The sequence below is a fragment of the Oncorhynchus keta genome, chromosome 31 (genome assembly GCF_023373465.1).
Source record: "Oncorhynchus keta strain PuntledgeMale-10-30-2019 chromosome 31, Oket_V2, whole genome shotgun sequence".
Lineage (NCBI taxonomy): Eukaryota > Metazoa > Chordata > Actinopteri > Salmoniformes > Salmonidae > Oncorhynchus > Oncorhynchus keta.
In genome coordinates, this window is record NC_068451.1 from 23,082,331 (window position 1) to 23,106,786 (window position 24,456).

General features: G+C 48.1%; 1 protein-coding gene and 1 long non-coding RNA gene across 3 annotated transcripts in view; both read left to right on the top strand.

Annotated features, from left to right (window-relative positions):
- The window catches only part of LOC118364091 (basal cell adhesion molecule-like), a 143,399-nt gene that overhangs the window by 92,431 nt on the left and 26,512 nt on the right, over positions 1-24,456 (top strand). For both annotated transcript variants that reach the window (XM_052489977.1, XM_052489978.1), the window contains exons 2-9: positions 498-622; positions 882-1,101; positions 7,239-7,306; positions 9,266-9,362; positions 12,045-12,227; positions 12,837-12,958; positions 13,149-13,296; positions 13,450-13,565. In XM_052489977.1, coding sequence (XP_052345937.1) covers positions 498-622; positions 882-1,101; positions 7,239-7,306; positions 9,266-9,362; positions 12,045-12,227; positions 12,837-12,958; positions 13,149-13,296; positions 13,450-13,565 — 1,079 coding nt within the window. The remainder of the gene's footprint in view (positions 1-497; positions 623-881; positions 1,102-7,238; positions 7,307-9,265; positions 9,363-12,044; positions 12,228-12,836; positions 12,959-13,148; positions 13,297-13,449; positions 13,566-24,456) is intronic.
- On the top strand, positions 5,428-6,740 carry LOC127914334 (uncharacterized). Its single transcript, XR_008088099.1, has 3 exons — positions 5,428-5,742; positions 6,130-6,204; positions 6,435-6,740. It is a non-coding gene; the product is annotated as an uncharacterized LOC127914334 (long non-coding RNA).

Consider the following 24,456-nt stretch of genomic DNA (forward strand, 5'->3'; position numbering starts at 1 on the left):
ATCCTTTCCCCTCATCAATCGCTCTCTCCTTCTCAGAAGGAGACTGGTCTCTGTGTGTCTCTGTGTGTGTGTGTGTGTGTATGTGTGTGTGTGTGTGTGTGTGTGTGTGTGTGTGTGTGTGTGTGTGTGTGTGTGTGTGTGTGTGTGTGTGTGTGTGTGTGTGTGTGTGTGTGTGTGTGTGTGTGTGTGTGTGTGTGTGTGTGTGTGTGTGGCCCCCTTGCCTTTCCCATCAGCAAACATTCTCTGATCTTATCTTCTTTGCATTTTCCTATTTTGTTTTAGACTAATTTTTATATAATAATAGGTGTTTGACATAAAAACGTGTGTATTTAAACTCAACATAATAATGTGAAAGTGCCTCAATAACTAATCAATCATCACCCCTCTCCCTCTCCCTCTCCCTCTCCCTCCCTCCCTCTCCCTCTCCCTCTACCTCTCCCTCTCCCTCTCCCTCTCCCTCTCCCTCTCCGTCACTCTGCCTCTCTCTCTCTCTGCAGTGTGCTGGGCCGTCGTGACAGTGACAGTGACTCCCAAGGTGGAGGTGATCAAGGGAGAGTCAGCCAGTCTGCCCTGCACCTTCAAAATCCCCACCTCCCCAAACAACATCGTGGAGTGGTTCATTGTATGTCTCCTACTCTTTACTCCTGGCTTCCCACATTTAAAAAAATACTACAGTTTACTATATAATACTACAGTGCTTACTATAGAATTCAGTAGTAAACTGTAGTATACTGTAGAATACTAAATACCCAAATCAAATCAAATAGTATTTGTCACATGCGCCAAATACAACAGGTGTAGACTTACCTCTCTCTTTCCCTCTCCTTCCTCCTCCCTCTCCCCCTCTCTCCTCTCCCCCTCTCTCCTCTTCCCCTCACCAGGAGGAGGGTGGCACCAGGAAGCGTGTTGCATTCCGTTCCGTGTCTGGCGGCGAGGGGAAGAGTGATGAGGGGACACGTCTGTCCGACAGAGTGACCATGGGAAGGGACTTCTCTCTGAACATCTCCCCCGTTGCGGTGGAGGACCAGCTGCCCTTCTACTGCCAGGTCACTGCTGGCCCTGCCGGGGTTGGAGAGGCCATCACACAGCTCAAAGTCTTCTGTGAGTTACTGACCACTGACCTTTAGAGTGACCCTACTGTGACCTTTAGAGTGACCCTACTGTGACCTTTAGAGTGACCCTACTGTGACCTTTAGTGACCGATGCGGTCTTCGCTGTATGGAATGCCGGGTGGATTTTGACTGTCGGGATGAGAGTGTGTGTGTTGTATGTGCTAGATGAGAGTGTGTGTGTTGTGTGTGCTAGATGAGAGTGTGTATGTTGTGTGTGCTGGATGAGAGTGTGTGTGTGTTGTGTGTGCTGGATGAGAGTGTGTGTGTTGTATGTGCTAGATGAGAGTGTGTGTGTTGTGTGTGCTGGATGAGAGTATGTGTGTTGTGTGTGCTGGATGAGAGTGTGTGTGTTGTGTGTGCTGGGTGAGAGTATGTGTGTTGTATGTGCTGGAGGAGAGTGTGTGTGTTGTGTGTGCTGGAGGAGAGTGTGTGTGTTGTGTGTGCTGGATTAGATCGTGTGTGTTGTGTGTGCTGGATGAGAGTGTGTGTGTTGTGTGTGCTGGGTGAGAGTGTGTGTGTTGTGTGTGCTGGGTGAGAGTGTGTGTGTTGTGTGTGCTGGGTGAGAGTGTGTGTGTTCTGTGTGCTGGGTGAGAGTGTGTGTGTTGTGTGTGCTGGAGGAGAGTGTGTGTGTTGTGTGTGCTGGATGAGAGTGTGTGTGTTGTGTGTGCTGGATGAGAATGTGTGTGTTGTGTGTGCTGGGTGAGAGTGTGTGTGTTGTGTGTGCTGGGTGAGAGTGTGTGTGTTGTGTGTGCTGGGTGAGAGTGTGTGAGTGTGAGCGTCTAAATCAACTATTAACGTACAAACTTAGTTAATGAACAATATTATTGTGGGAAGCGCTAATATATGGTATGGTGTACTAAGGTACACAATAGTACATTTTGGTAGATAGAAGGTGCTCTTTGGTAAAAGGGGTGAATTGGTCATCAAATAGAAAGGAGGACCAAGGCACTCATCATATAATTAATTAAAATGCCTTTATTAGTATGGCATGTTCAATAGAAACAAAGTTTTTAAAAACCGACGTGTTTCGGCTGCATGGCCTTCGTCAGGGAGAACTTAAAAAAAGGAATACCCGGGACCACCCATACGTAGAATGTATGCACACATGACTGTAAGTCGCTTTGGATAAAAGCGTCTGCTAAATGGCATATATTATTATTATTATTATTATAGAATACAAGGCCAGCTTTTCAATTGGCCCTAATTGGAAGAGGGAGTGGTTACACAATTGATTGGACACACCTAGTAAGAAATACTATACACATTAAAAGGTGAAATACTGTAGCTATGTTATCATAAAAATACAACTCCAAGATAGAAGCAAATCCATATCTTCATTTAAACCATGGTACTTAGTGGCCTGTAGTTTGTAAATCCATATCTTCATTTAAACCATGGTACTTAGTGGCCTGTAGTTTGTAAATCCATATCTTCATTTAAACCAGGGTATTTAGTGGCCTGTAGTTTGTAAATCCATATCTTCATTTAAACCAGGGTATTTAGTGGCCTGTAGTTTGTAAATCCATATCTTCATTTAAACCAGGGTATTTAGTGGACTGTAGTGTGTAAATCCATATCTTCATTTAAACCAGGGTATTTAGTGGCCTGTAGTTTGTAAATCCATATCTTCATTTAAACCAGGGTATTTAGTGGCCTGTAGTTTGTAAATCCATATCTTCATTTAAACCAGGGTATTTAGTGGCCTGTAGTTTGTAAATCCATATCTTCATTTAAACCAGGGTATTTAGTGGCCTGTAGTTTGTAAATCCATATCTTCATTTAAACCAGGGTACTTAGTGGCCTGTAGTTTGTAAATCCATATCTTCGTTTAAACCAGGGTATTTAGTGGCCTGTAGTTTGTAAATCCCCAAACGTTCCCTTTGGTTTAACTGTTTAAGACGGTCCCCTTTTCTAATAGAGGCTGGAACATGATCAATACCCATAGCTTGTAGGGAGGCAGGGTTGTCATGGTGTAGGGACTTGTAGTGCCTTGCCATGGGGTAGTCTTCATTGCCTACCCATATGGTGTACTTGTGTTCCGCTCAGCGGTCTTGAAGGCGTCTCTTTGTCCGTCCAATGTAGAACACTTTGCACTGTGGACATTCCAATCTATAGATGACATGAGTGGTTTTACAGTTAATGAAATGCTTGACGTAATACACCATTTTGGAAGCTGTGTCAACAAAATACTTATTCTGTGCAACATTACTGCAATGGTTACATTTAAAAGAGCCTTTGGGTTTGTGGTCAAGACAAGTTTTTTGAGAGTCACCCAGAAGATAACTGTGGACTAATGTGTCATTTAGGGTAGGACATCTCTTAAAGCTTATGACTGGTGGCTCAGGAAAGACTTGGCGTAGCAGTGTATCACTTTGGATGATTCCCCAATTATTTTTAATGGTTATTTTAATGTTCTCTGCTTCAGTGCTGTATTTTGTAACAAAATACTCTCTCTCTGGTGTTTCACGAGGCTCTCCCCTTCACAACAAGTTCTCTCTGTCAAGTAATCCAGCCCTTATACCTGAATCTTTCAGGACCTGGGCGCTGTAGCCCTGATTCAAGAAGCGATTCTCCATTCAGCAGATTTGACACTGTAGTCTGTTTCCTGATCGCAAATTCTGTTTTTTAAAACTTTGTTTCTATTGAACATGCCATACTAATAAAGGCATTTGAATTAATTATATGAAGAGTGCCTTGGTCCTCCTTTCATTTGGATGACCAATATTATTTTTGCATTGCAGAGTGTAATCAATAATAAGCATTATACATGAACTAAATACTGAGTAGAACGACGTAAAATGATTGAGATAATAAATGGTAGTGAAAGTAAAACTCTTTCTTGCACCTTAACATTTCACCTTTGTAAGAAAACGATCTCTAATAAGCTACCCAGAGGTCAATTAGTCCTATGAACATCACACTTGACACAATTTATTAATAGTTCAATTGCATCTGTCATAGCTAATAGATGTCAGCTTAATGACCGTCCAGAATTCTCCTGAATTATCACCATGGCGATGAGAGCTGACCCCAGACCAGGTCGTTGTGTCCTTGTCACCCTCTGCAACCCCAACACATTAGCAATCCTATTTCTAGTGTTAAAATACACCAGGAATATAGTGTTTGGGGATGGCCCAATATCAATAAATATTATTATTTTGGGTTGGGCCAATGGGGGTAGAGGGTGAATGGTGTTGGTTAGAGAATTGAGTGACACATCAATAACCATTTAAGTGCTGTTTAAAAGGCTCAGTAAGTCATTCATTAACATGCATGTGCCCTATAGACATTCAAGTCTGATGGAATTACTTAGGATGTAAATGGCTATTAGTTCACACATTGTAAAGTAGATGTCATAGGTGACATTATTATTTTAAAAAATGTTTACCTTTATTTAACTAGGCAAGTCAGTTAAGAACAGTTAAATTATTTATATTGATGGCCTACCACCGGCCAAACCTGGACGACGCTGGGCCAATTGTGCGCCGCCCTATGGGACTCACAATCACGGCCGGTGGTGATACAGCCTGCATTATAAAGAGTACCTTAATGGAGCACTGATACAATTAATAAAGACAAGTCAAATACCTGACTATAGACTTTAACAGGCCACTCAGGACTGTTCCCTAAAGTACTGTATCACCTCTTTGTCTGCCTTCCTCTCCCTACTGAATAGGAGCAGTTTTTAATGACTCCCTACACGGGCTGAGAAATAGTCTGAGTGTTCTGAAACAATGGGCTTCCTTGGGGAGGTTTACACTACAGCAGCATGTATAATGGTCTGAGCAGAACGGGAAACAGTGATACACTCACTGACACCATACATCCTGCCTCCATTTCCCTCAGGTGTGTGTGTGTGTGTGTGTGTGTGTGTGTGTGTGTGTGTGTGCGTGCGTGCGTGCGTGTGTGTGCGTGCGTGCGTGCGTGTGTTTGCGTGCGTGCGTGCGTGTGTGTGTGTGTGTGCGCACATGTGTGTGTGTGTCTGTACGTGCATCCATGCATGCTACTTCCCTCTCTTTGGCGTCGAACTTGCTTTCTTTCATTTCCATGTGGAAACTGACACCCATGTTAAATAATGTGTTACATTTCTGCCAGTTCTAGTCAGCAAACAGACACCTGGAAGAACACTGAGGAGCAAGACAGAGGAGAGAGAGTAATATAGAGGGGGAGGAGTGAAGGGAGAGGAATTAGGGAGAGTTAGGGAGGTTAGAGAGAGAAAGATAGAGGGAGGAGAGAGAGAACGACAGAGGGAGGTGAGAGAGAGAGAACAACAGAGGGAGGTGAGAGAGAGAAATATAGAGGGAGGTGAGAGAGAGAAATATAGAGGGAGGTGAGAGAGAGAAAGATAAAGGGAGGTGAGAGAGAGAAATATAGAGGGAGGTGAGAGAGAGAAAGATAAAGGGAGGTGAGAGAGAGAAATATAGAGGGAGGTGAGAGAGAGAAAGATAAAGGGAGGTGAGAGAGAGAAATATAGAGGGAGGTGAGAGAGAGAAAGATAAAGGGAGGTGAGAGAGAGAAAGATAAAGGGAGGTGAGAGCGAGAAAGATAAAGGGAGGTGAGAGAGAGAAAGATAAAGGGAGGTGAGAGAGAGAAAGATAAAGGGAGGTGAGAGAGAGAAAGATAAAGGGAGGTGAGAGACAGAAAGATAGAGAGAAAGATAAAGGGAGGTGAGAGAGAGAAAGATAAAGGGAGATGAGAGAGAGAAAGATAAAGGGAGGTGAGAGAGAGAAAGATAGAGAGAAAGATAAAGGGAGGTGAGAGAGAGAAAGATGAGGGAGGGAGAGAGAGAAAGATAAAGGGAGGTGAGAGAGAGAAAGATAAAGGGAGGTCAGAGAGAGAAAGATAAAGGAGGTGAGATATAGATAGGAAGATAAAGGGAGGTGAGAGAGAGAAAGATAAAGGGAGGTGAGAGAGAGAAAGATAGAGAGAAAGATAAAGGGAGGTGAGAGAGAGAAAGATAGAGGGAGGTGAGAGAGAGAAAGATAAAGGGATGTGAGAGAGAGAAAGATAAAGGAAGGTGAGAGAGAGAAAGATAAAGGGAGGTGAGAGAGAGAAAGATAAAGGGAGGTGAGAGAGAGAAAGATAAAGGGAGGTGAGAGAGAGAAAGATAGAGGGAGTGTGAGAAAGATAAAGGGAGGTGAGAGAGAGAAAGATAAAGGAAGGTGAGAGAGAAAGATAAAGGGAGGTGAGAGAGAGAAAGATAAAGGGAGGTGAGAGAGAGAAAGATAAAGGGAGGGAGAGAAATATGCACACATGACTGTAAGTCGCTTTGGATAAAAGTCGTCTGCTAAATGGCATATATTATTATTATTATAAAGGGAGGTGAGATATAGATAGGAAGATCACGCCAATGTTATTAAATGTCTGCTGTTTATTTTTATAGTCAGGTGGCTGGCAGCTGTGGTCTCGTTGCGATACCATGACCTTGCATGTGAATGAGCGAGGGAGTGAGAGATACATAGATGACAGAGAGATAGAAACAGAGGGAACACACAGCAGTGTGAGAGAGAGAACGAGGAGTGTGTCTCTTGTCTGTGACCCGTATCAGCCCACAGCAACCGAGGTCACAGTGGAATAATACACACAGGGATGTTTACCATTGCCCTAATCGGAGGTGTGTGTGTGTGTGTGTGTGTGTGTTTATGTGTGTGTGTGTGTGTGTGTGTGTGTGTGTGTGTGTGTGTGTGTGTGTGTGTGTGTGTGTGTGTGTGTGTGTGTGTGTGTGTGTGTGTGTGTGTCCTTGCATTTATGTGCATGCACTGCATATGTGTGTGTGTCTGTTACTGTGTTACAGTAAATGAATGTCACTTGTCTCTCTCAGGGTGACATGAGCTTGGCACCTCGAGCTCTTCCTGTCTGTGTCAAGGCTCTGAGTGTTTCCGTCCTGTGATTGGTTCAGGAAGGGGATACCAAATTATTTCCAGTCATCCAAATACATGTATATACCTAGAAATGTCTTTCTGACTGCTCTGGAACTATATATATATATATGCACAGTATATATATATTCATGTAAACAGCTATGCTTATTTGAATTCAGATAATATACTGTATCAGAAAATGTGAAAATAGTGGACTTGCATTTTGTAAAGCTCTGATCTGAGAATATAACTCCCCCTTCCTCAGTCGCTCCAGAGATGCCAGAGGTCACTGGATCCAACCAGGCCATATCTGTAGGAGACTCCTCCACACAGGTTGGTTTCAACTATTTGTCCTGGAATTGTCCTCTAATGTTCTTCCATTGTCCTTTAATGTTCTTCCGCTGTCCTCTAATGTTCTTCCATTGTCCTTTAATGTTCTTCCATTGTCCTTTAATGTTCTTCCGCTGTCCTCTAATGTTCTTCCATTGTCCTTTAATGTTCTTCCATTGTCCTTTAATGTTCTTCCGCTGTCCTCCAATGTTCTTTCATTGTTCTCTAATGTTCTTCCATTGTCATTTAATGTTCTTCCATTGTCCTCTAATGTTCTTCCATTGTCCTCTAATGTTCTTCCATTGTCCTCTAATGTTCTTCCATTGTCCTCTAATGTTCTTCCATTGTCCTCCAATGTTCTTCCATTGTCCTCTAATGTTCTTCCAGTGTCCTCTAATGTTCTTCCATTGTCCTCTAATGTTCTTCCATTGTCCTCCAATGTTCTTCCATTGTCCTCTAATGTTCTTCCATTGTCCTCTAATGTTCTTCCAGTGTCCTCCAATGTTCTTCCAGTGTCCTCCAATGTTCTTCCATTGTCCTCTAATGTTCTTCCAGTGTCCTCTAATGTTCTTTCATTGTTCTCTAATGTTCTTCCATTGTCCTTTAATGTTCTTCCAGTGTCCTCTAATGTTCTTCCATTGTCCTCCAATGTTCTTCCATTGTCCTCTAATGTTCTTCCAGTGTCCTCTAATGTTCTTCCATTGTCCTCTAATGTTCTTCCATTGTCCTCTAATGTTCTTCCATTGTCCTCCAATGTTCTTCCATTGTCCTCTAATGTTCTTCCATTGTCCTCCAATGTTCTTTCATTGTTCTCTAATGTTCTTCCATTGTCCTTTAATGTTCTTCCATTGTCCTCTAATGTTCTTCCATTGTCCTCTAATGTTCTTCCAGTGTCCTCTAATGTTCTTCCATTGTCCTCTAATGTTCTTCCATTGTCCTCCAATGTTCTTCCATTGTCCTCTAATGTTCTTCCAGTGTCCTCTAATGTTCTTCCATTGTCCTCTAATGTTCTTCCATTGTCCTCCAATGTTCTTCCATTGTCCTCTAATGTTCTTCCATTGTCCTCTAATGTTCTTCCAGTGTCCTCTAATGTTCTTCCATTGTCCTCTAATGTTCTTCCATTGTCCTCCAATGTTCTTCCATTGTCCTCTAATGTTCTTCCATTGTCCTCTAATGTTCTTCCATTGTCCTCCAATGTTCTTCCAGTGTCCTCCAATGTTCTTCCATTGTCCTCTAATGTTCTTCCATTGTCCTCTAATGTTCTTCCATTGTTCTCCAATGTTCTTCCATTGTCCTCTAATGTTCTTCCATTGTCCTCTAATGTTCTTCCATTGTTCTCCAATGTTCTTTCATTGTTCTCTAATGTTCTTCCATTGTCCTTTAATGTTCTTCCATTGTCCTCTAATGTTCTTCCATTGTCCTCCAATGTTCTTCCATTGTCCTCTAATGTTCTTCCAGTGTCCTCTAATGTTCTTCCATTGTCCTCTAATGTTCTTCCATTGTTCTCCAATGTTCTTCCATTGTTCTCCAATGTTCTTCCATTGTCCTCTAATGTTCTTCCATTGTCCTCTAATGTTCTTCCATTGTCCTCTAATGTTCTTCCATTGTTCTCCAATGTTCTTCCATTGTCCTCTAATGTTCTTCTATTGTCCTCTAATGTTCTTCCATTGTTATATAATGTTCTTCCATTGTCCTCTAATGTTCTTCCATTGTTCTCCAATGTTCTTCCATTGTCCTCTAATGTTATTCCATTGTCCTCTAATGTTCTTCTATTGTCCTCTAATGTTCTTCCATTGTCCTCCAGTTGCTGAGTATCTTTCCCCTCCTCTGTGTGTGTGTGTGTGTGTGTGTGTGTGTGTGTGTGTGTGTGTGTGTGTGTGTGTGTGTGTGTGTGTGTGTGTGTGTGTGTGTGTGTGTGTGTGTGTGTGTGTGTGTGTGTGTGTGTGTGTGTGTGTGTGTCAGGTGGGCCAGTGTGTGAGCCATAACGGTCACCCCCAGCCCAGGATCATCTGGTTCCAGGACTCTAAGCCTCTGCCTGAGGTCAAGGACAACAAAGAGAGTGAGTATACACTCCCTCTACTTACTTCTACTACTACTACACTGTAAACAAAAATATGCTAGTGTTTCAACAAATTATTATTAAGTAACTGGTTACACAGACATTTCTTTTGTTTACTCAACTTTTCAGTCTAAAACTTAGCACCAATGTGAGAAAACATAGGCAAAAACTTTGTAAACTTAAAATTATGTGTTTTCTCAACTTGTCTGGTGTGTTGATTCAACTAGAACTTGTTCTCTGTTCATCTTACCTAAAAAGTACCAGTTACACACACCATGCTTTTAACTTCTTGGCGCACCCATCCCGTTAGCGGGATCATTTTCGTCAACATCCGCTGAATTGCAGAATGCCAAATTCAAATTAAATTACAAAAATATTTAATTTTCATGAAATCACAAGTGCAATATAGCAAAACACAGCTTGGTTTGTTGTTAATCCACCTGGCGTGTCAGATTAAAAAAAAAAAGAAGCTTTACAGCAAAAGCTATCCAAGCGTTTATGTTAGGACCTCTATCTCAGCAGACAAAACATTACAAACAGCTAGCAGCAAAGTAGAATGGTCACGAAAGTCAGAAAAGCAATAAAATGAATCGCTTACCTTTGATGATCTTCGGATGTTTGCACTCACAAGACTCCCAGTTACACAATAAATGTTCCTTTTGTTCGATAAAGATTATTTTTATATCCAAAAACCTCCATTTCGTTGACACGTTTTGTTCAGAAATCCACAGGCTCGTGCGGTCATGACGGGCAGCCGAAAATTCCAAATAGTATCCGTAAAGTTCGTAGAAACATGTCAAACGTTTTTTATAATCAATCCTCAGGTTGTTTTTACAATAAATAATAAATAATATTTCAACCGGACCGTAGCTTTTTCAATAGGAGAGAGAGAGAGAAAATGTCTGCTCCAAGATGTTGAGCATGCAAAACTCTGCTGGCACCCAGCCATCCACTGACGCGATGTGATCCTTCTCGCTAATTTTTCAGAATAAAAGCCTGAAACTATGTCTAAAGACTGTTCACACCATGTAGAAGCCATAGGGAAAGGAATCTAGTTAATATATCCCTTTAAATGGAGGGAAGGCATGCAATGGAACAGGGAGATTCGTTTCTCTTAGTCACTTCCTTGTTAGATTTTCCTCAGGTTTTTGCCTGAAATATCAGTTCTGTTATATACTCACAGACAATATTTTGACAGATTTGGAAACTCTAGAGTGTTTTCTATCCTAATATGACAATTATATGCATATTCTAGATTCTGGGCCTGAGAAATAGGCAGTTTCATTTGGGTACGTTTTTCATCCAAACACTGCCCCCTACTCTCAACAGGGCTTTTAACATGTTTTCAACTTACATATTTGACACATGTTGACATGATTACATTTAGCATATTCATGTATACAGTAATTCTTATTCATTTTCCTTACCTGCGATTTGACCTCACAACCTCTTGGTTCAGTTCATTCCGATCTTCCTACTGCGCCACCATGTAAAACAAAACCCAGCTATGGGACCTGTTACTTATTAATAATTAGTTGAAACAGCTAGATTCTTTTTACAGTGTCCTACAACCACCTACCACTACAGTATTACTACAGTCGGCCTCCGCGCAGCACCCTGGCCTGAACTTTAGTTACTGTCACTAGCTGGCTACCACCTGGTTACTCAACCCTGCACCTTAGAGGCTGCTGCCCTGTGTACATAGACATGGAATTACTGGTCACTTTAATAATGGAACACTGGTCACTATAATAATGTTAACATACTATTTTACCCACTTCATAATAATGTTTACATACTATTTTACCCACTTCATAATAATGTTTACATACTATTTTACCCACTTCATAATAATGTTTACATACTATTTTACCCACTTCATAATAATGTTAACATACTATTTTACCCACTTCATAATAATGTTAACATACTATTTTACCCACTTCATAATAATGTTTACATACTATTTTACCCACTTCATAATACTGTTTACATACTATTTTACCCACTTCATAATAATGTTTACATACTATTTTACCCACTTCATAATAATGTTTACATACTATTTTACTCACTTCATAATAATGTTAACATACTATTTTACCCACTTCATCATAATGTTTACATACTATTTTACTCACTTCATAATAATGTTAACATACTATTTTACTCACTTCATAATAATGTTAACATACTATTTTACCCACTTCATAATAATGTTAACATACTATTTTACTCACTTCATAATAATGTTAACATACTATTTTACCCACTTCATAATAATGTTAACATACTATTTTACCCACTTCATGTGTATATACTTTATTCTAGTATTCTACAGACATATTACATATTCTATCCATATACTGTCCATAATGTCTATACATATTGTCGTATATTCTATTCTTCTACTTTTTACATTTGTGTGTATTGTTAGATATTAATGCACTGTTGGAGCTAGGAACACAAGCATTTCACGACACCCGCGATAACATCTGCTCAACACGTTTATGTGACCAATAACATCTGATTAGATTTTTGATTTGATTTACTACTACATTGTACAGTCAGAAGCATCAAGCATAGAATCAAGTCAATTCCTGACAACTGCATATCCCGGGAATAAATTCTGTCTCATTCCAGTCAGCCCCTTGTGTTCTACCTCTCTCTCTCCCCCTCCAGAGGTGTACATGGTGCCTTCAGTGGTAAAGGAAGCATCAGGTCTGTTCACCATCACCAGCACCCTGATGATGCAGCCCCAGAAGGCTGACAAGGACAGCGTGTACCACTGCACCGTGGAGTACAGCATGCCCAACGACATGATCAAACAGATCGACTCTGACACCTTCTCCCTCACCCTCAACTGTGAGTGAGTGTCTGTCTGTCTGTCTGTCTGTCTGTCTGTCTGTCTGTCTGTCTGTCTGTCTGTCTGTCTGTCTGCATCTGTCTCCTACTCTCTCTTTTTCTGTCTCTCTGTTTGTCCGCCCCTACTCTTTGTTTTTCTCTCGGTGCTCTCTGTCCATCATCCTATTATTGTTGTCAGAAACTGCAGTCCTGAGACCAGCCTGTCATTCATCACCCTTTTGAACTCCCTCCCTCCCTCCCTCCCTCCCCTCCCTCCCTCCCTCCCTCCCTCCCTCCCTCCCTCCCTCCCTCCCTCCCTCCCTCCCTCCCTCCCTCTTTCTTTCTTTCTTTCTTTCTTTCTTTCTTTCTTTCTTTCTTTCTTTTCTCTCTTTCTTTCTTTCTTCTCTCTCTCTTTCTTTCTCTCTCTCTTTCTTTCTTTCTCTCTCTCTCTCTCTCTCTCTCTCTCTCTCTCTCTCTCTCTCTCTCTCTCTCTCTCTCTCTCTCTCTCTCTCTCTCTCTCTCTCTCTCTCTCTCTCTCTCTCTCTCTCTCTCTCTCTCTCTCTCTCTCTCTTGCTCTCTCCCTCTCTCTCCCTCTCTCCCTCTCTCCCTCTCTCCCTCCCTCTTATCCAGATCCCTCTGAGACAGCGACCTTCGTCCTGGTGAACACTGAGCCAATCAGAGAGGGTGACGAGGTGAAGATGATGTGTGAGACAGACGGAAACCCTCAGCCTGAGATTGAGTTCTCCAAGGATGTAAGGACCAGCACACATGTACTGCATTTCAGACTATACAGCAGTGCAGCTATACACAAACCCTACAGTACTGCCATAGTACAACCTGTTCATCTCTTAAATCATTGAATAATCTCTCTCTCTCTTTCAATCATTCCCCCTCTCTCCACCCCTCTCTCGCTCCCTCTTTCTTGCTCTCTCTCATGCTCAGGGAATAAACATTAAGGAAGGAGTAGCAGAGGGACTTTTGACTCTGAAGTCCGTCAAGCGTTCGGATGCTGGGGTGTACAAGTGTATGGCCACCGACTTTGATAATCTGGATGCTGATCTTAATGGAGAAGTCACCCTCTCTGTCCACTGTGAGTATCCATCCATCCTCCGGTCTCCCCTGAGGTGGTACGCTTTTGATCCCAGAACATAATCCATTTTAATGAATTCTCTCTCTCTTCACCACCCTCTTTCTCTCCCTCCTCCCCCTCTTTCTTTGTATCCCTCTTTTCTCTGCCTCTCAGACATTGACCCAATGAGTGTGAGGCCTGCTGGTCCATTGTCGACAATGACGGGAGACATGGTGGAGCTGCAGTGTAAGACCAAGGCCTCAGACTCACACACTGTCCAGTGGAAGAAGGTAAGTCCAGTCCACCTCTCCCTGCTTCCTCCCTGTGTTTATACCAGTCCACCTCTCCCTGCTTCCTCCCTGTGTTACTACCAGTCCACCTCTCCCTGCTTCCTCCCTGTGTTACTACCAGTCCACCTCTCCCTGCTTCCTCCCTGTGTTACTACCAGTCCACCTCTCCCTGCTTCCTCCCTGTGTTACTACCAGTCCATCTCTCCCTGCTTCCTCCCTGTGTTTATACCAGTCCACCTCTCCCTGCTTCCTCCCTGTGTTACTACCAGTCCACCTCTCCCTGCTTCCTCCCTGTGTTACTACCAGTCCACCTCTCCCTGCTTCCTCCCTGTGTTATTACCAGTCCACCTCTCCCTGCTTCCTCCCTGTGTTACTACCAGTCCACCTCTCCCTGCTTCCTCCCTGTGTTATTACCAGTCCACCTCTCCCTGCTTCCTCCCTGTGTTACTACCAGTCCACCTCTCCCTGCTTCCTCCCTGTGTTACTACCAGTCCACCTCTCCCTGCTTCCTCCCTGTGTTATTACCAGTCCACCTCTCCCTGCTTCCTCCCTGTGTTACTACCAGTCCACCTCTCCCTGTGTTTATACCAGTCCACCTCTCCCTGCTTCCTCCCTGTGTTACTACCAGTCCACCTCTCCCTGCTTCCTCCCTGTGTTACTACCAGTCCACCTCTCCCTGCTTCCTCCCTGTGTTACTACCAGTCCACCTCTCCCTGCTTCCTCCCTGTGTTACTACCAGTCCACCTCTCCCTGCTTCCTCCCTGTGTTACTACCAGTCCACCTCTCCCTGCTTCCTCCCTGTGTTACTACCAGTCCACCTCTCCCTGCTTCCTCCCTGTGTTACTACCAGTCCATCTCTCCCTGCTTCCTCCCTGTGTTACTACCAGTCCACCTCTCCCTGCTTCCTCCCTGTGTTACTACCAGTCCACATCTCCCTGCCTCCTCCCTGTGTTACTACCAGTCCACCTCTCCCTGCTTCCTCCCTGTGTTACTATCAGTCCACCTCTCCCTGCTTCCTCCCTGTGTTACTACCAGTCCACCTCTCCCTGCTTCCTCCCTGTGTTACTACCAGTCCACCTCTCCCTGCTTCCTCCCTGTGTTACTATCAGTCCACCTCTCCCTGCTTCCTCCCTGTGTTACTACCAGTCCATCTCTCCCTGCTTCCTCCCTGTGTTACTACCAGTCCACATCTCCCTGCCTCCTCCCTGTGTTACTACCAGTCCACCTCTCCCTGCTTCCTCCCTGTGTTACTATCAGTCCACCTCTCCCTGCTTCCTCCCTGTGTTACTACCAGTCCACCTCTCCCTGCTTCCTCCCTGTGTTACTACCAGTCCACCTCTCCCTGCTTCCTCCCTGTGTTACTATCAGTCCACCTCTCCCTGCTTCCTCCCTGTGTTATTACCAGTCCACCTCTCCCTGCTTCCTCCCTGTGTTACTACCAGTCCACATCTCCCTGCCTCCTCCCTGTGTTACTACCAGTCCACCTCTCCCCTGCTTCCTCCCTGTGTTACTACCAGTCCACCTCTCCCTGCTTCCTCCCTGTGTTACTACCAGTCCATCTCTCCCTGCTTCCTCCCTGTGTTATTACCAGTCCACCTCTCCCTGCTTCCTCCCTGTGTTACTACCAGTCCCACATCTCCCTGCCTCCTCTTCCTCCCTGTGTTACTACCAGTCCACCTCTCCCTGCTTCCTCCCTGTGTTACTACCAGTCCATCTCTCCCTGCTTCCTCCCTGTGTTACTACCAGTCCACATCTCCCTGTGTGTTACTACCAGTCCACCTCTCCCTGCTTCCTCCTGTGTTACTACCAGTCCACATCTCCCTGCTTCCTCCCTGTGTTACTACCAGTCAACCTCTCCCTGCTTCCTCCCTGTGTTACTACCAGTCCACCTCTCCCTGCTTCCTCCCTGTGTTACTACCAGTCCACCTCTCCCTGCTTCCTCCCTGTGTTACTACCAGTCCACATCTCCCTGTGTTACTACCAGTCCACCTCTCCCTGCTTCCTCCCTGTGTTACTACCAGTCCACCTCTCCCTGCTTCCTCCCTGTGTTACTACCAGTCCATCTCTCCCTGCTTCCTCCCTGTGTTACTACCAGTCCACCTCTCCCTGCTTCCTCCCTGTGTTACTACCAGTCCACCTCTCCCTGCTTCCTCCCTGTGTTACTACCAGTCCACCTCTCCCTGTGTTACTACCAGTCCACCTCTCCCTGTGTTACTACCAGTCCATCTCTCCCTGCTTCCTCCCTGTGTTACTACCAGTCCATCTCTCCCTGCTTCCTCCCTGTGTTACTACCAGTCCACCTCTCCCTGCTTCCTCCCTGTGTTACTACCAGTCCACCTCTCCCTGCTTCCTCCCTGTGTTACTACCAGTCCACCTCTCCCTGCTTCCTCCCTGTGTTACTACCAGTCCACCTCTCCCTGCTTCCTCCCTGTGTTACTACCAGTCCACCTCTCCCTGCTTCCTCCCTGTGTTACTACCAGTCCACCTCTCCCTGCTTCCTCCCTGTGTTACTACCAGTCCACCTCTCCCTGCTTCCTCCCTGTGTTACTACCAGTCCACCTCTCCCTGCTTCCTCCCTGTGTTACTACCAGTCCACCTCTCCTGCTTCCTCCTGTGTTACTACAGTCCAGTCCACCTCTCCCTGCTTCCTCCCTGTGTTACTACCAGTCCACCTCTCCCTGCTTCCTCCCTGTGTTACTACCAGTCCACCTCTCCCTGCTTCCTCCCTGTGTTACTACCAGTCCACCTCTCCCTGCTTCCTCCCTGTGTTACTACCAGTCCACCTCTCCCTGCTTCCTCCCTGTGTTACTACCAGTCCACCTCTCCCTGCTTCCTCCCTGTGTTACTACCAGTCCACCTCTCCCTGCTTCCTCCCTGTGTTACTACCAGTCCACCTCTCCCTGCTTCCTCCCTGTGTTATTACCAGTCCACCTCTCCCTGCTTCCTCCCTGTGTTACTACCAGTCCACCTCTCCCTGCTTCCTCCCTGTGTTACTACCAGTCCACCTCTCCCTGCTTCCTCCCTGTGTTACTACCAGTCCACCTCTCCCTGCTTCCTCCTGTGTTACTACCAGTCCACCTCTCCCTCCCTGTGTTTATACCAGTCCACCTCTCCCTGCTTCCTCCCTGTTACTGTGTTACTACCAGTCCACCTCTCCCTGCTTCCTCCCTGTGTTACGACCAGTCCACCTCTCCCTGCTTCCTCCCTGTGTTACTACCAGTCCACCTCTCCCTGCTTCCTCCCTGTGTTACTACCAGTCCACCTCTCCCTGTGTTACTACCAGTCCAGTCCCTCTCCCTGCTTCCCCTGTGTTACTACCAGTCCACCTCTCCCTGCTTCCTCCCTGTGTTACTATCAGTCCACCTCTCCCTGCTTCCTCCCTGTGTTACTACCAGTCCATCTCTCCCTGCTTCCTCCCTGTGTTACTACCAGTCCACTCTCTCCCTGCCTCCTCCCTGTGTTACTACCAGTCCACCTCTCCCTGCTTCCTCCCTGTGTTACTATCAGTCCACCTCTCCCTGCTTCCTCCCTGTGTTACTACCAGTCCACCTCTCCCTGCTTCCTCCCTGTGTTACTACCAGTCCACCTCTCCTGCTTCCTCCCTGTGTTACTATCAGTCCACCTCTCCCTGCTTCCTCCCTGTGTTATTACCAGTCCACCTCTCCCTGCTTCCTCCCTGTGTTACTACCAGTCCACATCTCCCTGCTTCCTCCCTGTGTTACTACCTCTCCCCAGTCCACCTCTCCCTGCTTCCTCCCTGTGTTACTACCAGTCCACCTCTCCCTGCTTCCTCCCTGTGTTACTACCAGTCCACCTCTCCCTGCTTCCTCCCTGTGTTATTACCAGTCCACCTCTCCCTGCTTCCTCCCTGTGTTACTACCAGTCCACATCTCCCTGCCTCCTCCCTGTGTTACTACCAGTCCACCTCTCCCTGCTTCCTCCCTGTGTTACTACCAGTCCATCTCTCCCTGCTTCCTCCCTGTGTTACTACCAGTCCACATCTCCCTGTGTTACTACCAGTCCACATCTCCCTGCTTCCTCCTGTGTTACTACCAGTCCACATCTCCCTGCTTCCTCCCTGTGTTACTACCAGTCCACCTCTCCCTGCTTCCTCCCTGTGTTACTACCAGTCCACCTCTCCCTGCTTCCTCCCTGTGTTACTACCAGTCCACCTCTCCCTGCTTCCTCCCTGTGTTACTACCAGTCCACTCCCTCTCCTCCTGTGTTACTACCAGTCCACCTCTCCCTGCTTCCTCCCTGTGTTACTACCAGTCCACCTCTCCCTGCTTCCTCCCTGTGTTACTACCAGTCCATCTCTCCCTGCTTCCTCCCTGTGTTACTACCAGTCCACCTCTCCCTGCTTCCTCCCTGTGTTACTACCAGTCCACCTCTCCCTGCTTCCTCCCTGTGTTACTACCAGTCCACCTCTCCCTGTGTTACTACCAGTCCACCTCTCCCTGTGTTACTACCAGTCCATCTCTCCCTGCTTCCTCCTGTGTTACTACCAGTCCATCTCTCCCTGCTTCCTCCCTGTGTTACTACCAGTCCACCTCTCCCTGCTTCCTCCCTGTGTTACTACCAGTCCACCTCTCCCTGCTTCCTCCCTGTGTTACTACCAGTCCACCTCTCCCTGCTTCCTCCCTGTGTTACTACCAGTCCACCTCTCCCTGCTTCCTCCCTGTGTTACTACCAGTCCACCTCTCCCTGCTTCCTCCCTGTGTTACTACCAGTCCACCTCTCCCTGCTTCCTCCCTGTGTTACTACCAGTCCACCTCTCCCTGCTTCCTCCCTGTGTTACTACCAGTCCACCTCTCCCTGCTTCCTCCCTGTGTTACTACCAGTCCACCTCTCCCTGCTTTCTCCTGTGTTACTACAAGTCCACCTCTCCCTGCTTCCTCCCTGTGTTACTACCAGTCCACATCTCCCTGCTTCCTCCCTGTGTTACTACCAGTCCACCTCTCTCTGCTTCCTCCCTGTGTTACTATCAGTCCACCTCTCCCTGCTTCCTCCCTGTGTTACTACCAGTCCACCTCTCCCTGCTTCCTCCCTGTGTTACTACCAGTCCACCTCTCCCTGCTTCCTCCCTGTGTTACTACCAGTCCACCTCTCCCTGCTTCCTCCCTGTGTTACTACCAGTCCACCTCTCCCTGCTTCCTCCCTGTGTTACTACCAGTCCACCTCTCCCTGCTTCCTCCCTGTGTTACTACCAGTCCACCTCTCCCTGCTTCCTCCCTGTGTTACTACCAGTCCACCTCTCCCTGCTTCCTCCCTGTGTTATTACCAGTCCACCTCTCCCTGCTTCCTCCCTGTGTTACTACCAGTCCACCTCTCCCTGTGTTTATACCAGTCCACCTCTCCCTGCTTCCTCCCTGTGTTACTACCAGTCCACCTCTCCCTGCTTCCTCCCTGTGTTACTACCAGTCCACCTCTCCCTGCTTCCTCCCTGTGTTACTACCAGTCCACCTCTCCCTGCTTCCTCCCTGTGTTACTACCAGTCCACCTCTCCCTGTGTTACTACCAGTCCACCTCTCCCTGTGTTACTACCAGTCCACCTCTCCCTGCTTCCTCCCTGTGTTACTACCAGTCCACCTCTCCCTGCTTCCTCCTTGTGTTACTACCAGTCCACCTCTCCCTGCTTCCTCCCTGTGTTACTACCAGTCCACCTCTCCCTGCTTCCTCCCTGTGTTACTACCAGTCCACCTCTCCCTGCTTCCTCCCTGTGTTATTACCAGTCCACCTCTCCCTGCTTCCTCCCTGTGTTACTACCAGTCCACCTCTCTCTGCTTCCTCCTGTGTTATTACCAGTCCACCTCTCCCTGCTTCCTCCCTGTGTTACTACCAGTCCACCTCTCCCTGCTTCCTCCCTGTGTTACTACCAGTCCACCTCTCCCTGCTTCCTCCCTGTGTTATTACCAGTCCACCTCTCCCTGCTTCCTCCCTGTGTTACTACCAGTCCACCTCTCCCTGCTTCCTCCCTGTTTATACCTCTCCCTGCTTCCTCCCAGTCCACCTCTCCCTGCTTCCTCCTGTGTTACTACCAGTCCACCTCTCCCTGCTTCCTCCCTGTGTTACGACCAGTCCACCTCTCCCTGCTTCCTCCCTGTGTTACTACCAGTCCACCTCTCCCTGCTTCCTCCCTGTGTTACTACCAGTCCACCTCTCCCTGTGTTACTACCAGTCCACCTCTCCCTGCTTCCTCCTGTGTTACTACCAGTCCACCTCCCTGCTTCCTCCCTGTGTTACTACCAGTCCACCTCTCCCTGCTTCCTCCCTGTGTTACTACCAGTCCACCTCTCCCTGCTTCCTCCTTGTGTTACTACCAGTCCACCTCTCCCTGCTTCCTCCCTGTGTTACTACCAGTCCACCTCTCCCTGCTTCCTCCCTGTGTTACTACCAGTCCACCTCTCCCTGCTTCCTCCCTGTGTTACTACCAGTCCACCTCTCCCTGCTTCCTCCCTGTGTTACTATCAGTCCACCTCTCCCTGCTTCCTCCCTGTGTTACTATCAGTCCACCTCTCCCTGCTTCCTCCCTGTGTTACTACCAGTCCACCTCTCCCTGCTTCCTCCCTGTGTTACTACCAGTCCACCTCTCCCTGCTTCCTCCCTGTGTTACTACCACCAGTCCACCTCTCTGCTTCCTCCCTGTGTTACTATCAGTCCACCTCTCCCTGCTTCCTCCCTGTGTTACTACCAGTCCACCTCTCCCTGCTTCCTCCCTGTGTTACTACCAGTCCACCTCTCCCTGCTTCCTCCCTGTGTTACTACCAGTCCACCTCTCCCTGCTTCCTCCCTGTGTTACTACCAGTCCACCTCTCTCTGCTTTCTCCCTGTGTTACTACCAGTCCACCTCTCCCTGCTTCCTCCCTGTGTTACTACCAGTCCACCTCTCCCTGCTTCCTCCCTGTGTTACTACCAGTCCACCTCTCTCTGCTTCCTCCCTGTGTTACTATCAGTCCACCTCTCCCTGCTTCCTCCCTGTGTTACTACCAGTCCACCTCTCCCTGCTTCCTCCCTGTGTTACTACCAGTCCACCTCTCCCTGCTTCCTCCCTGTGTTACTACCAGTCCACCTCTCCCTGCTTCCTCCCTGTGTTACTACCAGTCCACCTCTCCCTGCTTCCTCCTGTGTTACTACCAGTCCACCTCTCCCTGCTTCCTCCCTGTGTTACTACCAGTCCACCTCTCCCTGCTTCCTCCCTGTGTTATTACCAGTCCACCTCCCTCCCTGCTTCCTCCCTGTGTTACTACCAGTCCACCTCTCCCTGCTTCCTCCCTGTGTTACTACCAGTCCACCTCTCCCTGCTTCCTCCCTGTGTTACTACCAGTCCAGTCCACCTCTCCTGCTTCCTCCCTGTGTTACTACCAGTCCACCTCTCCCTGTGTTTATACCAGTCCACCTCTCCCTGCTTCCTCCCTGTGTTACTACCAGTCCACCTCTCCCTGCTTCCTCCCTGTGTTACTACCAGTCCACCTCTCCCTGCTTCCTCCCTGTGTTACTACCAGTCCACCTCTCCCTGCTTCCTCCCTGTGTTACTACCAGTCCACCTCTCCCTGCTTCCTCCCTGTGTTACTACCAGTCCACCTCTCCCTGCTTCCTCCCTGTGTTACTACCAGTCCACATCTCCCTGCCTCCTCCCTGTGTTACTACCAGTCCACCTCTCCCTGCTTCCTCCCTGTGTTACTACCAGTCCACCTCTCCCTGCTTCCTCCCTGTGTTACTACCAGTCCACCTCTCCCTGCTTCCTCCCTGTGTTACTACCAGTCCACCTCTCCCTGCTTCCTCCTGTGTTACTACCAGTCCACCTCTCCCTGCTTCCTCCCTGTGTTACTACCAGTCCATCTCTCCCTGCTTCCTCCCTGTGTTATTACCAGTCCACCTCTCCCTGCTTCCTCCCTGTGTTACTACCAGTCCACATCTCCCTGCCTCCTCCCTGTGTTACTACCAGTCCACCTCTCCCTGCTTCCTCCCTGTGTTACTATCAGTCCACCTCTCCCTGCTTCCTCCCTGTGTTACTACCAGTCCATCTCTCCCTGCTTCCTCCCTGTGTTATTACCAGTCCACCTCTCCCTGCTTCCTCCCTGTGTTACTACCAGTCCACATCTCCCTGCCTCCTCCCTGTGTTACTACCAGTCCACCTCTCCCTGCTTCCTCCCTGTGTTACTACCAGTCCATCTCTCCCTGCTTCCTCCCTGTGTTATTACCAGTCCACCTCTCCCTGCTTCCTCCCTGTGTTACTACCAGTCCACATCTCCCTGCCTCCTCCCTGTGTTACTACCAGTCCACCTCTCCCTGCTTCCTCCCTGTTTTACTACCAGTCCATCTCTCCCTGCTTCCTCCCTGTGTTACTACCAGTCCACATCTCCCTGTGTTTCTACCAGTCCACATCTCCCTGCTTCCTCCCTGTGTTACTACCAGTCCACATCTCCCTGCTTCCTCCCTGTGTTACTACCAGTCCACCTCTCCCTGCTTCCTCCCTGTGTTACTACCAGTCCACCTCTCCCTGCTTCCTCCCTGTGTTACTACCAGTCCACCTCTCCCTGCTTCCTCCCTGTGTTACTACCAGTCCACATCTCCCTGTGTTACTACCAGTCCACCTCTCCCTGCTTCCTCCCTGTGTTACTACCAGTCCACCTCTCCCTGCTTCCTCCCTGTGTTACTACCAGTCCATCTCTCCCTGCTTCCTCCCTGTGTTACTACCAGTCCACCTCTCCCTGCTTCCTCCCTGTGTTACTACCAGTCCACCTCTCCCTGCTTCCTCCCTGTGTTACTACCAGTCCACCTCTCCCTGTGTTACTACCAGTCCATCTCTCCCTGCTTCCTCCCTGTGTTACTACCAGTCCACCTCTCCCTGCTTCCTCCCTGTGTTACTACCAGTCCACCTCTCCCTGCTTCCTCCCTGTGTTACTACCAGTCCACCTCTCCCTGCTTCCTCCCTGTGTTACTACCAGTCCACCTCTCCCTGTGTTTATACCAGTCCACCTCTCCCTGCTTCCTCCCTGTGTTACTACCAGTCCACCTCTCCCTGCTTCCTCCCTGTGTTACTACCAGTCCACCTCTCTCTGCTTCCTCCCCTGTGTTACTACCAGTCCACCTCTCCCTGCTTCCTCCCTGTGTTACTACCAGTCCACCTCTCCCTGCTTCCTCCCTGTGTTACTACCAGTCCACCTCTCCCTGCTTCCTCCCTGTGTTACTATCAGTCCACCTCTCCCTGCTTCCTCCCTGTGTTACTACCAGTCCACCTCTCCCTGCTTCCCCTGTGTTACTACCAGTCCACCTCTCCCTGCTTCCTCCTGTGTTTCCTCCCTGTGTTACTAGTCCAGTCCACCTCTCCCTGCTTCCTCCCTGTGTTACTACCAGTCCACCTCTCCCTGCTTCCTCCCTGTGTTACTACCAGTCCACCTCTCCCTGCTTCCTCCCTGTGTTACTACCAGTCCACCTCTCCCTGCTTCCTCCTGTGTTACTACCAGTCCACCTCTCCCTGCTTCCTCCCTGTGTTACTACCAGTCCACCTCTCCCTGCTTCCTCCCTGTGTTACTACCTCTCCCTGCTTCCTCCCCCAGTCCACCTCTCCCTGCTTCCTCCTGTGTTATTACCAGTCCACCTCTCCCTGCTTCCTCCCTGTGTTACTACCAGTCCACCTCTCCCTGCTTCCTCCCTGTTTATACCAGTCCACCTCTCCCTGCTTCCTCCCTGTGTTACTACCAGTCCACCTCTCCCTGCTTCCTCCCTGTGTTACTACCAGTCCACCTCTCCCTGCTTCCTCCCTGTGTTACTACCAGTCCACCTCTCCCTGCTTCCTCCCTGTGTTACTACCAGTCCACCTCTCCCTGCTTCCTCCCTGTGTTACTACCAGTCCACCTTCCCTGCTTCCTCCCTGTGTTACTACCAGTCCACATCTCCCTGCCTCCTCCCTGTGTTACTACCAGTCCACCTCTCCCTGCTTCCTCCCTGTGTTACTACCAGTCCACCTCTCCCTGCTTCCTCCCTGTGTTACTACCAGTCCACCTCTCCCTGCTTCCTCCCTGTGTTACTACCAGTCCACCTCTCCCTGCTTCCTCCCTGTGTTACTACCAGTCCACCTCTCCCTGCTTCCTCCCTGTGTTACTACCAGTCCATCTCTCCCTGCTTCCTCCCTGTGTTATTACCAGTCCACCTCTCCCTGCTTCCTCCCTGTGTTACTACCAGTCCACATCTCCCTGCCTCCTCCCTGTGTTACTACCAGTCCACCTCTCCCTGCTTCCTCCCTGTGTTACTATCAGTCCACCTCTCCCTGCTTCCTCCCTGTGTTACTACCAGTCCATCTCTCCCTGCTTCCTCCCTGTGTTATTACCAGTCCACCTCTCCCTGCTTCCTCCCTGTGTTACTACCAGTCCACATCTCCCTGCCTCCTCCCTGTGTTACTACCAGTCCACCTCTCCCTGCTTCCTCCCTGTGTTACTACCAGTCCATCTCTCCCTGCTTCCTCCCTGTGTTATTACCAGTCCACCTCTCCCTGCTTCCTCCCTGTGTTACTACCAGTCCACCTCTCCCTGCTTCCTCCCTGTGTTACTACCAGTCCACCTCTCCCTGCTTCCTCCCTGTTTTACTACCAGTCCATCTCTCCCTGCTTCCTCCCTGTGTTACTACCAGTCCACATCTCCCTGTGTGTTACTACCAGTCCACATCTCCCTGCTTCCTCCCTGTGTTACTACCAGTCCACATCTCCCTGCTTCCTCCCTGTGTTACTACCAGTCCACCTCTCCCTGCTTCCTCCCTGTGTTACTACCAGTCCACCTCTCCCTGCTTCCTCCCTGTGTTACTACCAGTCCACCTCTCCACCTCTCCCTGCTTCCTCCCTGTGTTACTACCAGTCCACATCTCCCTGTGTTACTACCAGTCCACCTCTCCCTGC